At 42.2% G+C, this 18,129-nt stretch overlaps 1 protein-coding gene across 5 annotated transcripts in view; it reads right to left on the reverse strand.

Annotated features, from left to right (window-relative positions):
- Nucleotides 1-16,947, reverse strand: part of RUNDC3B (RUN domain containing 3B) — a 153,684-nt gene extending 136,737 nt beyond the window's left edge. For 2 of the 5 annotated variants that reach the window (XM_038391275.2, XM_043509376.1), the window contains exon 1: nt 16,540-16,933. In XM_038391275.2, the coding sequence (XP_038247203.1) occupies nt 16,540-16,793 (254 nt within the window). In that variant the 5' untranslated portion in view covers nt 16,794-16,933. Of the gene's footprint in view, nt 1-16,539 lie in introns of all 5 variants that reach the window. The other 3 variants (XM_038391273.2, XM_043509377.1, XM_043509375.1) reach the window with 3 other exon arrangements.
- Between the last annotated feature and the right edge of the window lie 1,182 nt (nt 16,948-18,129).

Consider the following 18,129-nt stretch of genomic DNA (forward strand, 5'->3'; position numbering starts at 1 on the left):
CTCCTTTCATAAGACAGGTTTTCCATTCCTCCGATCATCCTAGTAGCCCTTCTCTGTACCTGCTCCAGTTTGAATTCATCCTTTTTAAACATGGGAGATCAGAACTGCACACAGTATTCCAGGTGAGGTCTCACCAGTGCCTTGCATAACGGTACTAAAACCTCCTTATCCCTATTGGAAATACCTCTCCTGATGCATCCCAAAACCACATTAGCTTTTTTCACAGCCATATCACATTGGCAGCTCAGTCATCCTATGATCAACCAATACTCCAAGGTCCTTCTCCTCCTCTGTTACTTCTAATTGATGCATCCCCAGCTTATATCTAAAATTCTTGTTATTAATCCCTAAATGCATAACCTTACACTTCTCACTATTAAATTTCATCCTGTTACTATTACTCCAGTTTACAAGGTCATCCAGATCCTCCTGTACGATTTCCCGATCCTTCTCTGAATTGGCAATACCGCCCAGCTTTGTATCATCTGCAAACTTTATCAGCACACACCCACTTTTTGTGCCAAGGTCAGTAATAAAAAGATTAAATAAGATCGGTCCCAAAACTGATCCCTGAGGAACTCCACTAGTAACCTCCCTCCAGCCTGACAGTTCGCCTTTCAGTAGGACCCGTTGTAGTCTCCCCTTTAACCAATTCCTTATCCACCTTTCGATGTTCATATTGATACCCATCTTTTCCAATTTAACTAATAATTCCCCATGTGGCACGGTATCAAACGTCTTACTGAAATCTAGGTAAATTGCGTTTCCTTTGTCTAAAAAAATCTGTTACTTTCTCAAAAAAGGAGATCAGGTTGGTTTGGCATGATCTACCTTTTGTAAAAAAAAAAAAAAAAATGTTGTATTTTATCCCATTTACCATTGACTTCAATGTCCTTAACTATTTTCTCCTTCAACATTTTTTCCAGGACCTTGCATGCTACAGATGTCAAACTAACAGGCCTGAAGTTACTCCGATCACATTTTTTTCCCCTTTCTTAAATATAGGAACTATATTAGCAATTCTCCAATGATACAGTACAATTCCGGAGTTTACAGATTCATTAAAAATTTTTGCTAATGGGCTTGCAATTTCAGGTGCCAATTCCTTTAATATTCTTGGATGAAGATTATCTTGGCCCCCCGATTTAGTCCCATTAAACTGTTTGAGTTTCACTTCTACCTCAGATATGGTAATATCTGCCTCCAATCCTCATTCCCATTTGTCATGCTACCATTATCCCTAAGATCCTCTTTAGCCTTATTAAAGACTGAGGCAAACTGTCTGTTTAGATATTGGGCCATGCCTAGATTATCCTTAACCTCCACTCCATCCTCAGTGTTTAGCGGCCCCACTTCTTCTTTGTTTTCTTCTTATTTATATGGCTATAGAACCTTTTACTATTGGTTTTAATTCCCTTTGCAAGCTCCAACTCTACTCGACTTTTAGCCTGTCTCACTTTATCCCTGCATGTTCCGACCTCAATAAGGTAGCTTTCCTTGCTGATCCCTCCCATCTTCCACTCCCTGTATGCTTTCTGCTTCTTAATCACCTCTCCAAGATGCTTGCTCATCCAGCTTGGTCTACAACTCCTGCCTATGAATTTTTTCCCCTTTCTTGGGATACAGGCTTCCGATAGCTTCTGCAGCTTTGATTTAAAGTAATCCCAGGCCCCCTCTACCTTTAGATCCGTAAGTTCTTCAATCCAATCCACTTTCCTAACTAATATCCTTAATTTTTGAAAGTCAGCCCTTTTGAAATCAAAACCCTAGTTGCAGATTTATTTTTGTTAATCCTTCTGTTCAGTTTGAACTGAATTAGCTCATGATCACTTGAACCAAAATTATCCCCTACAACCATTTGTTCTATGAGGTCCTCACTACTCACCAAAATTAAATCTAAAATGGCATCCCCTCTAGTCGGTTCAGCAACTACTTGATGAAGGAATCCATCAGCTATCACATCTAGGAAAAATCTGAGCCCTATTATTATTACTAGCACTGGTCCTCCAGTCTATATCTGGGAAGTTAAAGTCTCCCATGATCATGCAGTTTCCATTAGTATTTACTTTATTAAAAACATTAAAAAGGGCTCTATCCATATCCAAATTAGATCCCGGGGGTCTATAGCACACCCCAAGCACTATTGTAGGGGAGGCTCTACTAGTTTTCTTCCCCAATGTAATTTTTGCCCAGACAGACTCTGTCTTATCCATTCCATTGCTTCTTATTTCTTTACATTCTACCCCATCATTGATATACAGTGCTACTCCACCACCTTTACCTTTATTTCTGTCTTTCCTAAACAGCACATACCCTTCAATCCAGTCATGACTACTATTCCACCATGTTTCTGTTATCCCTAGAATATCTGGTTTCACTTCCTGCACCAGTAGCTCTAGTTTCTCCATTTTGTTACCTAGGCTCCTTGCATTGGTGTACAAACATCTTAATTTTTGCTGTTTGGCCTCGCTCACATTTTGGACCCTATTAGGCACAGTCATTCTACAGCCAGAATAACCTATTAGACTGGTATCCACACTGCCCTTCCTCCTTAGATACATTCTCCTACCCACGGCTGTATCCTTTCTTACTTCGTCTTCTTCCCTCTCAATACTAAAATCTGGCATAGAGATTACCTGGACATCTCCCAATCATCTCCCCCTAATTCCTAGTTTAAAGCTCTCTTTATTAGTTGTGCCAGCCTCCATCCTAGAAGTCTATTTCCTTCCCTACTCAGATGAAGTCCATCCCAAGAGAACTGTCCTCTGTCCATGAATGCATCCCAGTGGCCATACATCCCAAAGCCCTCCTTATAGCTCCACTGCCTAAGCCATCTGTTGACAGTCATAATCTTGTCACACCTTTGTTGCCCTTCTCTAGGAACAGGAAGGATCCCGCTAAAGATCACCTGAGCCTCAATTTCCTTAAGCGTCTTCCCCAGCCTAGCATACTTTTCCTTAATACTTTCCAGCGAGAATCTAGCCATATCATTTGTTCCCACATGAAGGATAATTAGGGGATTCTTTCCCGCTCCTTTTAGAATCCTTTTCAACCTCAGGTCTACATCCCGTATCTTAGCACCCGGAAGACAGCACACCCTTCTATTCTCTGGATCGGTTCTGGATATAGGCCTGTCTATTCTTCTCAATAAAGAGTCCCTGATCACATAGACCTGCCTTTTTCTGGTGACAGTGCTATTCTCCAGTCTCTCCCCTGTTCCCTCTGGCTGCAAGTTCTTTCCATTCCCATTCTCCCTTATAATCCTCTTCAACCCATCCTTTATCCTCCTGGGGCTCATATTTGGTGTAGTCTCCATTGACTCTTCCTCTTTTCTTATAGGACTAGCTGCTCTTCTCTTCTTCCTTGCCCTTCCACCTTCAGCGACTACCTGCTGAGCCCCTTCTTCATTTTCCAACTCTGCAAACCTGTTCCTAAGCTCTATTTCTCCTTCACTAGCCAGTCTTTTCCTCTGCCTGGTTCTTTTAGTCACATGCTTCCACTGACCACTTTCCTCACCCAGTCTCCCCTCAAAATTCCCCAGCCCTGTTTCCATCTGTAAGTCTGAGCTTTTCCCTTCAGATCCCTCACGTCTTTGCTTCATCATCTGCTCAAATCCCTTCCTTAACTCAACCATACTTTCCACCTGCATCTCCAAACCTCGTATCTTTTCCTCCATCAGCTCTATCAGATGGCAGTTCATCCAGAAAAAACTCTTACCAGGTCCCCCCTCCAGGATCATGTACATACCGCAGCTTTCACATCTAGTCATCCTCATTATGTCTTCCACTACATAAGGCATGAAAGTTGACCTTACAAATGTAGAATTATGTTTTTTTAAAAAAAAAAAAAAACACAAAAAAACCCTGCATTCAAAAATAAAAAATGTAAACTTTTAGAGCCTGCAAGTCCAACTTCTTGTTCAGTCAAGCACTAAGACAAATAAGTTTGCTTACATTTGCAGGAGATAATGTTGTCCGCTTCCTGTTTACAATGTCACCTGAAAGTGAAAACAGTCAGTCATTCTCATGGCACTGTTGTAGCTGGAGTCGCAAGATATTTACGTGCCAGATGCAATAAAGATTTCTATGTCTCTTCATGCTTCAACCACCATTCCAGGGGACACACGTCCACGTTGATGACGGATTCTGCTCGATAACAATCCAAAGCTGAGAGGACCGATGCCTGTTTATTCATCATCTGAGTCAGATGCCACCAGCAGAAAGTTGATTTTCTTCTTTGACGGTTCGGGTTCTGTAGTTTGCCCATTGGACTGTTCCTCTTTTAAGACTTCTGAAAGCACAAGCCACACCTCGTCCCTCTCAGATTTTGGAAGGCACTTCAGATTCTTAAATGTTGGGTCTAGTGTTGTAGCTATCTTTAGAAATCTCACATTGGAACCTTCTTTATGTTTTGTCAAATCTGCAATGAAAGTGTTCTTAAAATGAACAAGATGTGCTGGGTGATCATCCGAGACTGCTATAACATGAAATATATGGCATAATGCAGGTAAAATGGAGCAGGGGACATACAATTCTCCCCCAAGGAGTTCAGTCACAAATTTAATTAATGCTTTTTTTTTAAACGAGCATCATCAGCATGGAAGCATATCGTCTGGAATGGTGGCGGAAGCATGAAAGGACATACGAATGTTTCGCATATTTGGCACCTAAGTACCTACCTTGCAATGCCAGCTGCAAGGAGTGCCATGCAAATTACTGCTCTCACTTTCTAGTGAGATTATAAATAAGAGGGCAGCATTATCTCCTGTAAATGTAAACAAACTTATTTGTCTTAGCGCTTGGCTGAAAAAGAAGTAGAACTAAGTGGACTTGTAGGGACTGATGTTTTAAACTGTTTTGTATTTGAATGCAGTTATGTAACGAAACAAATTTACATTTGGAAGTTTCACTTTCACGACAATTACATTACAGTACTTGCAAAAAGAAAAGGAGTACTTGTGACACCTTAGAGACTAACTTTAGTCTCTAAGGTGCCACAAGTACTCCTTTTCTTTTTGCGAATACAGACTAACACAGCTGCTACTCTGATTACAGTACTTGTATGATATGAATTGAAAAATACTATTTCTTTTATTGTTTTTATAGTGGAAATATTTGTAATCAAAAATACACACTTTGATTTCAATTACAACAGAGAATATATATGAAAATGTAGAAAAATATCCAAAATATTTAATAAATTTCAATTGGTATTCTATAGTTTAACAGTGCGATTAAAACTGCGATTAATTGCAATTAATTTTTAGTTAATCACGTGAGTTAACTGCAATTAATCGACAGCCCTAACATTTACATTCAACCATATTAAAATGCATAGTGTTTGCTTGTGCCCAGTTTACCAAGCGATGCAGATCGCTCTGAATCAGTGACTTGTCCGCTTCTTTATTCACTACTCCCCCAATTTGTGTGTCATCTTCAAACATAATCAGCAATGATTTAATGTTTTTTGTAAGTCATGGATAAAAATGTTAAATAGCACAGGGTAAAGAACTGATTATTGATAGACTCCACTGGAAAAGGCACCACTTGATCACGATTCCCTATTTACAATTATATTTTGAGACCTATCAGTTAGCCAATTTTTAATCTATTCAGTGTGCCACATTAAAAAAAACCCAACTAGAATATAATTATCAAAATGTCATATGGTACCAAGTCAGGCACCTAACAGAAGTCTGTTACATCAACACTATTACACTTATCACCCAAACTTGATACCATTATAAGTTTGACAGGATCTATTTTCAATAAACCCATGTCAATTTGCATTAATTACATTACCCTCCTTTAAATCTTTATTAACCGAGTCCCACATCAGCTGTTCCATTATCTTGCCCAGGATTGATGTCCGGCTGACATGCCTATAATTACCTGAATCATCCTGTTTATCCTTTTTAAAAACTGACACAACATTAGCTTTTCTCAGGTCTCCTGGAACTTCCCCAGTGCACCAAGACTTATTGAAAATCAACATTAATGGTCTAGTGAGCTCCTCAGCCAGCTCTTTTAAACCTCATGGATGCAAATTATCTGGACCTGCTGCTTTAAAAATGTCTAACTTTAGTAGCTTCTGTTTAACCATCCAAAGATACCAGTGGAAGGAAAAAGTGTTATCAACCCCATATGATGAGACCGCATCCTCTGGTTTTTCCCCCAGAGACAGGACATGAATGTTTATTGAACACTTCTGACTTTTCATTTATAATTCTACCATTTCCATCTAGTAATGGACCAATACCATTACCAGGATTCCTTTTGTTCCTAATATATTTAAAAAAAAATCTCCTTATTTTCCTTAACACTGCTGGCCATAGATTTTGCATTGTCCCCCTTTTCTTCCCTTATCAGTTTTCTGCAATTCCTAACTTCATTACTATCAACTTCCTCTTTCATTTGTTTTTATGTAATTTATTTATTTATTATAGCTGTGTTCACTTCCCCTCCAAACCAGGTCAGTTTTTAAACCAACAGCCTTTTTCCTTGATTGTGGCTTTTTGGCCATCTAATAAGGTGTTCTTAAAATGATTACCAATTATAATTCACATTTTTCTGATTAAGTTCTTCCTCCCAGCTGATTTGGCTTAAATTGTTTTCAGCTTTGTGAAACTGGCCCTAATACAGCACCAAGTATATTACTGATCTGGACTTGATTGTGCTTGCACATTATAAATGTGATCAAGTCATGACCACATGTACCTAAGCAACCTTTAATTTTTCATTCTGTGATCAGTTTTTCTTTATCTGTTAAGAAAGGGTCTAAATCAATACCCTCTTGTTGGCTGTAACACTTTTTGAGTTATGAAACTGTCATCTCTAATGTTTAGAAATTCCAAGGATGTTTTAGTACTTGCAACATGAGACCTCCATCATGTGTCACTCAAAGTGAAGTCCCATAATCATGCAGCTTTTTTCCCTACATAGTAGAGTTAGTCACTTAAGCTGGAGTCATCCTGTTCCCTAGTGTGATTTCGTGGTCTGTAGCTCACACCAACTAACACCCCATCTTGTGCTAGGTTTGTCTGAACATTGATCTGGAATATTAAGTCTGGTTTTCCTAGTTTTGTTGAAGGACCTTTCGGGAGTCTCAAAACACTGACTGTGAATTCTTACAGATCAGTTGAAAGGGCAGGGATGTTGAATATTTAACAGAGACATCCTTTTTCCAATCTGTTCTTCTCAGGAAAGAAACTGTACCGATGCCAAGCACAATAGAGCCAAAAACATTTGTTGGTGACTGTAGACACCACCAGAACACAAGTAATTACAATACTAATTTACCAAACCAAAAAGGAAATTATGAATTATAAATTTTACACTGCCCCAAGGCAATTTAAAAAAGTAAGTAAAACATCTGGCCCTAGTAATTTCTCTCATTAATTTTTATAGCCCTCTCAAATGTTCTCCAAATAATTGGAGAAACTTTTCAGCAACGTTTGGGGTAGTCAAAGTAGGCAGGTGAAATGTGTTTTGTAGACATCCATCTCACTGTTTGATTTAGGATTGGAGCATCGTTGCTCAGAATCTCAATCCTTTTCACATCCCTGAACAAGTCCCTCACATCTTCATCCTCACCCCTGGTACCCCAAGTAGACCAAGGTTTGTGAAGGGATTCTCAGAAGTCAGACCAGGTTCCTCCTCAGTTCCCTTGCTGGGAGAAAATTCCCCCAGTCTCATCAGAAGTTTCTAGAGCTGTTTTATGCCGCCTCAATCCCTTAACTCACCCTACAGGGACCAAGGTGGGTGTCAAAATCTGACCATCTGACTCCAGTTTAGACTATATCCATCTATGATATCTGCTTTAGACTCAGTATTTTCCAAAGGAGGACTTTATTTGCCTAAGAAAATTCTCAAACTCTAAACAGTGTTCAGAAGGCACAGTCTGTTGACCCTCCCTTCAAGGGCAACCTAAGTATCCTAGTTGCTGAAACCTACATTTCTGCTGGGGAAAAAAGGAAGAGATGCCTATTTAAAATTCATCCTTTCACCTTGTATTCTATTGAATTTCCTCAGCAAGACACCAGTCATCTCACTCATACAATCAGCCTAACTGAGCAGCGGACCAGTTCCCACAATAACATTTGTGCGTATGCATGTGCCACGCCTTCTACTGGATTTCATGAGCAACACAGATAAGCCATGCCCCCAGACTAATTGCAACAGATCACCATCAATAGCTAGAATCTGCAGGAAAGCAGAATCTCTGAATCTCTCTTCTCCAGGTTCCTCTGTGAGGATGCGCGTTCTTAGTAGTTTACACCACTAGCCAACCAGCAGACAATTCAAATGGCTGTAGTCTCACAGGAAAAGGTCAGTATTAAGGGAGAAAAGTATTCCAAACATGGCATAGCTATACCACCACTGCAACAGTCCCTAGCTGCACACAATGTCCTTTAAGCAAGAGAAGGTTCCCAAACACCAGTGCTTCTGTACAGCTCTTCTAGTGTTCTAGGATTTCAACCTTTGAGGACATCATTCTCTTCCCTCAGGGTAATCATGGACTGGGCCAGCAATAAATAGATGTAGATGTGGTTGCATTTTCCAACCTGCAGAAGACCTTCCGAGTCCTTATTAAGATGTTTAAGTCAGACGGAGACCTGGAAGATTATCGCCATCTTTTCCTTGCAACCTCTTCTATCCTTGCAGCAGGAGAAGGAATTTCTCCCAAATTTCTTAACTCTACTGCAGCAGGGCTCAGAAACCTTATTTGGGATATATCCAGGCCAAGAAGCTTAAATTAATAATGCCTCAAGAGAAGATTCTAAGTTGAGATTATTTTAAGAACACGGAAGGAAGCTGCTATATGTGTTTCTAATTGTGATGTTTTTGCTGCTACATTATTCTTCACTATCACCTTTCAAAAGGCCAGAAAAACAAGAATAAAAATTCTGGTGAACTAGTTCATACACACTGTAGAAATTCTCCTCTGTTCTTAAGTGATCTGAAGCCACACTAAACACTGCCAGGTTCCTGTTACATCAGTATTTTGACTTTATACGGAGAGGTGACATGTTGAGATTCTGCAACCCATGAAACATGATTTACCATGAAGCATTACAGGACAATTCAGGATCAATGTTACCAAGTTTCAATATTTATGATGCACGTAGTACAAATGAAAATAGAGTAATGTCTTGGCTACTAACAGCAAACTGAGGAAGTCCTGCATCAAAGCTACTTATCTCAGGCTGAAAAGCACAGATGGCTTAATTTTTCATGGGACAACTCTGTCTATACTGGACAAACAGGGTTTGAGTTATGATCCTCACTTCAAGGCTTCTCAGTATTGAAGGGGGGGGGGGAGGTCCAGCTTTGTGAGGCAGCTCTGAGCGAAGATAACTTAGCAAAAGTTCAATGCCTTGACTATCGGGATTGAAGCAGCTAAAATTGATGGTACCTAGCAAGGAGGCATGACAAACAATGATAATTCTATTTAACATATGCAGTGTTGTTGTAGCCATGTCAGACCTATTAGAGAGATAAGGTGGAGGACTAACTTCTGTTGGTGTGAGAGAAGATTTCGAGCTACAGAGCTCTTTTTCAGGTCTCATTACTTCAGCCACTTGTGTCTCTATTCTATTTAATAACAGAACACCTCTCACCTTGGAAACACAAGCATCATGGAGCAGTACATCCCCACTTACATGCAATAGCATTAATTCTGTCTATGCAGAAGCATTGTTACATCAACTCCTGTACATGGAGTTTCAGCTTTGTGATGCAATTCTGCTCAAGAGTCACCAGTCTGGAGTTCTAAAGCATCAAAGCTACTTGCACCAATGTGTGGAAATGCAACGGTATCTCAAAACAACTTTCACAAGAAATCGGAATTCATGCACCTTATTACTTATAGTTGAGGCTCTAAGCCAGTGCCACTTACCTTGAACTCCATGGTCTTGAAGTATCCTTCAATGAAAGGTGGTTCTGTGTTGATATGTGGACTTTGGATCCAAGGGTAGTTCATTACTGATGTTCCTATCTGCATTGAAACCTCTCTCCACAGAGCAGAGATGTAAGGCTGCACTTTGGATGCCAGCTAGGCATCTGCTTTAAGACAAACATCCTCAAAGCACTCCAAGCATCTCACTGTAATATACTTAGAATCCTCAGCAGATACCATTTCAAGGTCTCAGTGCACCATGTGTCCAAGAGTTGATCAACTTTGGCACAGGGCCTTCACATTCAAAAGAGGAATCTATACAGATATCCCAAACCTTAATGCTTTTCTTTGTGGAACCTCTAACAAGAGGAAGCGTATGGCCACACTATATGTACTGAATCAAACATCTACACTCACTCACTCAGATACCTTTAGAACAGTGGTTCCCAAAACTTGTTCCGCCGCTTATGCAGGGAAAGCCCCTGGCGGGCCGGGCCGGTTTGTTTACCTGCCACGTCCACAGGTTCGGCCGATTGCAGCTCCCAATGGCCGCGGTTCGCCGCTCCAGGCTAATGGGAGCTGCTAAAAGCAGCAAGGGCCAAGGGACGTACTGGCCACCGCTTCCAGCGGCTCCCATTGGCCTGGAACAGCGAACCGCAGCCACAGGGAGCTGCAATCGGCCGAACCTGCGAATGCGGCAGGTAAACAAACTGGCCCGGCCCGCCAGGGGCTTTCCCTGCAGAAGTGGCGGAACAAGTTTGGGAACCACTGCTTTAGAATAATTTAAGCAAGCAAACAGGAGCCTAATTTTTGAAGGCCCTCTCCAGAGAGAGTTTGAGTAATGTGTCCAGGATAGGGAGAGAGACCCCAATATAATCCTGTAAGACTCTTCACCTCTGAATATTGCTTGCGTTCTTACTTCAAATCTATAAATGGAAGATAAAACAGAAGACAATCTCTACCTTATAAGGGAAAGTTGATAACTTTTGTCAAAGAACTTAATGCTTCCAGCCGAGTGTCAAGGCTGTGAAATCTCAACACACACTGAAACAATATTACCAGCAAAGCATTGAGGCTATGAACAGATCTCCAAAATTTAAACACACTTAAAATTATCTGATGGTTTTTAATATTTAAGTTGTCTCCCCATCAATCTTTTCAATTTATTTGAAACAAAGCGTCCCTTGGAAAACTTTAAATGTTCAGAACTATACACATATGCCACTACAAGTAGTGGGGCCTAACTTGTACAGCAGGAGGCTGGAGAAACCTAAAGACTCCTCTGTCTGAAAATTCTCAGACCAACCCTCTATGCACCCTATTGTGATCATGGTACAGAGGAGTCAGCCTCTTTGGGGAAGGAATTGTTTTCATGGGGCTACACAAAAATGTGAGGGTCAATAGTTATTTTCTCATATGAAAATAATGTGACAGTATTGTCTTATCTGACTGTGAGCCTGCATGTGTCATAAATAATATCTACAATATTAAAATCAGATTTTAAAAGTTTCTAAATGACAATATAATCCCTCTATATTCTGTATCATTTAGTTAATGAAGAACAAGCATAAAAAAATTGGCAGTAAAATGGGCAAGTAAAAATCCAAATAATGCAGATGACACTTTAAAAAGAAGCTGAAGAAATACTAAAGATTTTGCAGAATGATAATTTGAAGAACTCTTCTCTGGTCATCATAAGAGAAGGCTGCAGATGACAATGCAGAAGAATTTCTTCCTTGCAGCTTCTGAGCTGCAGTAGTAAAAAAAGAGGTACTTCCCACACTTAATTCAATCATCTCAGGGTACATTAATGGCACCATTTATACCAATAGTATTTCTGATTGTCTCAAACATATTACAATCAGCTGACTGATTTGCTGCTTTGTAGTTTTTAGCGTACACCTACTAAAGAATACTCTACAATATCAGAAAGGCTTAATAATTGCAGATGGGTTTTGATTATTTCCATAAAACTACTCCTTGCCTTTTTCTTTTAAAAAAAGTTCACAAGGATAGAAAAAAAATCAAGAACATATACCAGCTTTAAAAGTGAACACACACTCCTCTCCCCCAAGATTAAAAGCTTGTGGAAAATGTTAATTTTTAGGCTTGGTGAGAAAGACTACAGCTAGAATAACATTCTGCTAACATTTTGTTATTTTAGAGAGTGACTATAGGAAGACAGGAATCACTCATTCACATATGCTGCTGTTGCTGACAATTTATATTGCCTCAGTTTTCTAAGATTTCTTTCCCTAAATTAGAGTCACTTTTGACTGTCTCAACACAGATACATTAAAAATATCAGAGCTAAAGAAAACCATTCTCCAGTGTTTCAAAATAGCAGCTGTGTTAGTCTGTATTCGCAAAAAGAAAAGGAGGACTTGTGGCACCTTAGAGACTAACATTTATTTGAGCATAAGCTTTCGTGAGCTACAGCTCACTTCATCGGATGCATTCGGTGGAAAATACAGTGGGGAGATTTATATACACAGAGAACATGAAACAATTGGCATTACCATACACACTGTAACCAGAGTGATCACTTAAGGTGAGCTATTACCATCAGGAGAGCGGGGGGGGGGGGGGGAACCTTTTGTAGTGATAATCAAGGTGGGCCATTTCCAGCAGTTGACAAGAACATCTGAGAAACAGTGGGGGGAGGGGAGAAACAACATAGGGAAAGTTTTACTTTGTGTAATGACCCATCCACTCCCAGTCTCTATTCCAACCTAAGTTAATTGTATCCAGTTTGCAAATTAATTCCAATTCAGCAGTCTCTCGGAGTCTGTTTTTGAAGTTTTTTTGTTGAAGAATTGCCACTCTGAAGTCTGTAAAATCGAGTGACCAGAGAGATTGAAGTGTTGTCCAACTTGTTTTTGAATGTTATAATTCTTGACGTCTGATTTGTGTCCATTTATTCTTTTACATAGAGACTGTCCAGTTTGGCCAATGTACATGGCAGAGGGGCATTGCTGGCACGATGGCATATATCACATTGGTAGATGTGCATGTAAACGAGCCTCTGATGGTGTGGCTGATGTGATTAGGCCCTATGATGGTGTCTCCTGAATAGATATGTGGACAGAGTTGGCAACGGGCTTTGTTGCAAGAATAGGTTCCTGGGTTAGTGGTTCTGTTGTGTGGTGGCTAGTGAGTATTTGCTTCAGGTTGGGGGGCTGTCTGTAAGCAAGTACTAGCCTGTCTCCCAAGATCTGTGAGAGTGATGGGTCGTCCTTCAGGATAGGTTGTAGATCCTTGATGATGCCTTAGAGATGACGCGTTTTAGTTGGGGGCTAGTGGTGTTCTGTTATTTTCTTTGTTGGGCCTGTCCTGTAGTAGGTGACACTTCTGGGTACTCTTCTGGCTCTGTCAATCTGTTTCTTCACTTCAAACAGGTGGGTATTTTAGTTGTAAGAATGTTTGATAGAGATCTTGTAGGTGTTTGTCTGAGGGGTTGGAGCAAATGCGGTTGTATCGTAGAGCTTGGCTGTAGACAATGGATCGTGTGTTGTGGTCTGGAGTAGGATATTTTCCATCATAATAGGAGAGATGAGGTCTAAGCCATCACATACCACAGAAGGCAAGCTTTGATTTAAAAAAAAAAAAAATCTAGCATTTACGGTTCCAGTAGTAACCAGTGAATTTCGATCCTAAGTTTATGAGCAGGCAAGCAATGTCAGCACCTCTGCAGCTTTCCCAACAGCCAAGTGGAATTGACAAGATGGGAGAATTTAATTTCTGCCATTTGAGACCCGATGGGCAGCCACAAAACTGACTAGTTTCTTACCCACTTTATTCAGTTATTGCATCTAGCTTTTCCAAGCAGCACTAGAGGGAAGTATAAAAAAAGACAGGCTACTGGAGAAGTAGAGTAATGGACCCCTCCTTGAAGCCTGGATGCTGGGATCTGAGGGAGAAAACATGTTCCTCTTCCCTTTCAGTAGCTAGGGTGATGTGGGTTGGTTCAAATCTGTAACCCATCTACTAAGCTACAGCCAGTATGAAAGAAGGAATTCCACAAGCAGGATCTAAGATCTGATAGGAAGGGGAAGGTGCCAAGAAACAAGTTAACTTCCTTAGGAAAAGCTATCACTGGACCACACTAGTAAGGATACAAGCCTCAAGTGACACCTACTAGATAATGTGACATATCAATCCCTGTATGAAAGCTTCAATTTGTAAAAGTTATAATATAGATATTTTTTCTCTATTTGTATATTATAAAGATATTACAGTTAAATATCTGTTCAGTATTTTTAAATATACTTATTTTCAATGAATTAAAAAAGTCATTACAGGGCATTTTAGTCAATATTCAGATTAATCTATTTGTTGGCTCTACGTTTTATTGATAGGGCTAGGAATTCACATTCAAAAGCGTTTTTGTACTTTTACTCAAGGTTTCCTATGATTTAATAGGTAATAATTCACATGTGGAAAAAATAAGCTACACATTTACAAGACTATGACAGCACTAGAAGAGCTGTTGAAATGTGTGAAATAATACATGATTCTGTACGACTCAAAAATATGTCAAGTCTATGCTTCCACCGAAGAATTTAAAAATGCATACTTTAATGGTAGATGTCGGCATTAAACTTAAATCCAGACTCAAACACTGTCTTTAACGCACCCATTCCTGTAATCATCTCTTGCAATTATCTTCAAAAAGTAGGTAACTTTATATTTGTACTACATGTATAACATGGTGAATAAGAGAGCTTCAAACCTTCACGTTAAGTTTTATAGATATACTGGGTATAAAAATTAGAACCGTTAGTTAAAGGTATTATTTCGCATGGAGAAATTCAACTGTATCTCACAACATATAAAGAAAAGGAGTACTTGTGGCACCTGAGAGACTAAAATTTATTAGAGCATAAGCTTTCGTAAACTACAGCTCACTTCATCAGATGCATACAGTGGAAAATATAGTGAGGAGATTTTATATACAGACAAAACATGAAACAATGGGTGTTACCATATAGACTGTAACAAGAGTAACCAGGAAAGGTGAGCTATTACCAGCAGGAGAGCGCGGGGGGGGGAGGGGGAGAAGAGGGGAAGGGAAATATTTCCAGCACTTTACAAGAACAGTAGGAGAGGAAATAAACAAGGAGAAATAGTTTTACTTTGTGTAATGACACATCCACTCCCAGTCTTAATTCCAATTCAGCAGTCTCTCGTTGGAGTCTGTTTTTGAAGGTTTTTTTTGTTGAAGAATTGCCACTTTTAGGTCTGTAATCGAGTGACCAAAGAGATTGAAGGGTTCTCCGGCTGGTTTTTGAATGTTACAATTCTTGACATCTGATTTGTGTCCATTTATTCTTTAACATAGAGACTGTCCAGTTTGGCAGAGGGGCATTTACAGACCTAAAAGTAGCAATTCTTCAACAAAAAAAACAAAAACGGACTCCAAGGAGATACTGCTGAATTGGAATTAATTTGCAAAATGGATACAATTAACTTAGGCTTGAATAAACACTGGGAGTGGATGTGTCATTACACAAAGTAAAACTATTTCTCCTTGTTTATTTCCTCTCCTACTGTTCTTGTAAAGTGCTGGAAATGGCCCAGCTTGATTACCACTACAAAAGGCTTCTCCCTTCCCCCCACCCCTCTGCCGGTAATAGCTCACCTTTCCTGGTCACTCTTGTTACAGTCTGTATGGTAACACCCATTGTTTCATGTTCTTTGTGTATATAAAATCTCCCCACTATATTTTCCACTGTATGCATCCGATGAAGTGAGCTGTAGCTCACGAAAGCTTATGCTCTAATAAATGTGTTAGTCTCTAAGGTGCCACAAGTAGTCTGTATCTGCAAAAAGAAAAGGAGTAACACAGCTGCTACTCTGAAACCTGTCACAACATATAAGATACTACATGCCTAAATAAAGACAAGACTTGAATTCAACATCCTCAAGAGTTTAAAGACCATCTTGGTTCTTGCTTCAACTGTTGTGAACATACACATAACCGACAAATATTCACACTGTACAGCAAAATCTCTAACAAGTACATTCTGCCAAAAAACAAACCTCTTGTCTCAAGCTACCAGTCTGAACAAGTCCCAGTATTTTGTTTAAATAGCATGAACTTTATAACCCGGTAAATACACACACCGCCTTGTAAACGCGAAGAAGAATAAAGCCAACAAGCAGTTTAGGCCGGGTCCTTGGGAGGCTGCTAAACAGCCATTTTTGAAGGCGCCGAGTCAGGAGGGAGCCTCCCATCCTTCGTTTTTAATCCTACTGCAGGCAAAGCCAGGCAAGCCCCCCGTACCGAGGACAGGCGCACAGCCGGCCATGCCGCCAGGGGCCACCAAAGCCACCATGGGTCAGGCCACGCGCAGACTCCCACTCTCAGCCCTGCGGACACGCCGCCCAGGGCCACGGGGACCAGCCAGCTGCGCGCCGAGGGGCAGGGAGCCAGAGGGCGGAGCAGGGGATTCACCTGCACGAGGCGGGGCGCGGGGGTGGAAAGCGATTTCAGCCGCACAGACGGAGGCGGGCACAGCCCGGCGCTAGGCGCAGCGCGGGGGTGGCGAAGGAGGGGAACTCGCCTCCCCAGAGGGCGGGCACGAGGCAGAGGCAGAGGCAGAGGCAGAGCGGGGAGGAGCCGCGGGGCTGGGGAGTCACCTGCACACGGTGATCAGGTTCCTCCGCTCCACCGCCGCGTTGCGGGACTGGACGCTCTTCCTACGGGCCGAGACGTTCAGCCCCCCAAGGCTGAGGGAAGCCATCGCCGCGGGCGGCAGGTGGAGCCACAGGGGCTGGCGCGGAGCCTTTGTTCCCGGCCTCCTGCTCTCCGGGCCGCCACCACAGGGGAGGACGAGGCCCCCGTGTCTCCCCCTCCTGGTGCCGGTGTCTGAGCGGCAGGTGCTGCTGTGCATCCGGCCGGCACAGGCAGGGAGGGAGCCGGGGTCCCCCGCCCTCGGCAGCCGGAGCAACCGCGGCACCTTAGAGTCGCAGCTGCCAGGACCGCAGAGCGCCGGCTCCGCCAGCCAATCAAAACGCAGGAGGGGGCGGGGCACAGGCGGCAGATGCTTTAAAGGGGCGCGTGCTCTTAAGGGAACCAACTGTCAAGTGCGCGAAGATGCGGCGTGGGGCGCGTGGGGAATTAGGCGAGGAGGCGGGGCCGGGCCGGGCCGGGGCGGGGCGTCGGGAGGGAGGGAGGGAGGTGCGAGGGGCACCTGCCAGCCGAGAGTAGGGCGGAGAGGCGGGGGGCAGGCCATGGGGGGAGGGAGCCGTAGGCAAAGCCCCACAGGCACATCCCCGGTGTGAAATATGACATTCCTCACTGGCCCTCAGCAGCCTTGAGGCCCTAGGCGCTGCCCTTGCTGGTGGTGGTTTAATTGCCCAGCTGCTGCTGAGGCAGAGGATATGCCAGGGCACATTGTCCCAATCTGAACCTCCCCCACCTCCAGTCCCTCCCTGGGAAGGCTAAACTGGCCCTGGAAACATGTGCACTCCTGCCTCAAACGCACTGCTCCCAGGCTCTCTCTGTTTGGGGATCTAGGGTGACACGAGGTCTTGATTTTATAGGGACAGTCCTGATATTTGGGGGCTGTCTCTTATAGAGGCACCTATTACCCCCCAGCCCCATCCCAGTTTTTCACACTTCCTGTCTAGTCACCCTAAGAGGTTTCCCTTACCTTTCCTATTCACTGCACAGCCCCACACTTCTCTTTGCTTCCCACGTGTGGCCCACTCCCTGTCAGGTAGAGCTGTGACCTAGAGGCAGGGCCTCAGGCACAGAGCCCTTGGACTCTTTGTCATAGTGTACCTAGGGCCCTGTCTGGTCCTGTGCAAGTACCTGCTCAGATCAAGCTTAGGTTTCAGAGTAGCAGCCGTGTTAGTCTGTATTCGCAAAAAGAAAAGGAGTACTTGTGGCACCTTAGAGACTAACAAATTTATTAGAGCATAAGCTTTCGTGAGCTACAGCTCACTTCATCGGATGCATTTGGTGGAAAAAACAGAGGAGAGATTTATATACACACACACAGAGAACATGAAACAATGGGTTTATCATACACACTGTAAGGAGATCAGAGTAGCAGCCGTGTTAGTCTGTATTCGCAAAAAGAAAAGGAGTACTTGTGGCACCTTAGAGACTATTCTTAATCTTTCCCTGTTTGCTGTAGAGGATGTTGATCAGGTGGTTCCGCAGTTTCCTTGAGAGTGTGTGGCACAAGCTGTCAGCATAGTCTGTGTGGTATGTAGATTGTA

Source organism: Dermochelys coriacea, chromosome 2 (genome assembly GCF_009764565.3).
Source record: "Dermochelys coriacea isolate rDerCor1 chromosome 2, rDerCor1.pri.v4, whole genome shotgun sequence".
Lineage (NCBI taxonomy): Eukaryota > Metazoa > Chordata > Testudines > Dermochelyidae > Dermochelys > Dermochelys coriacea.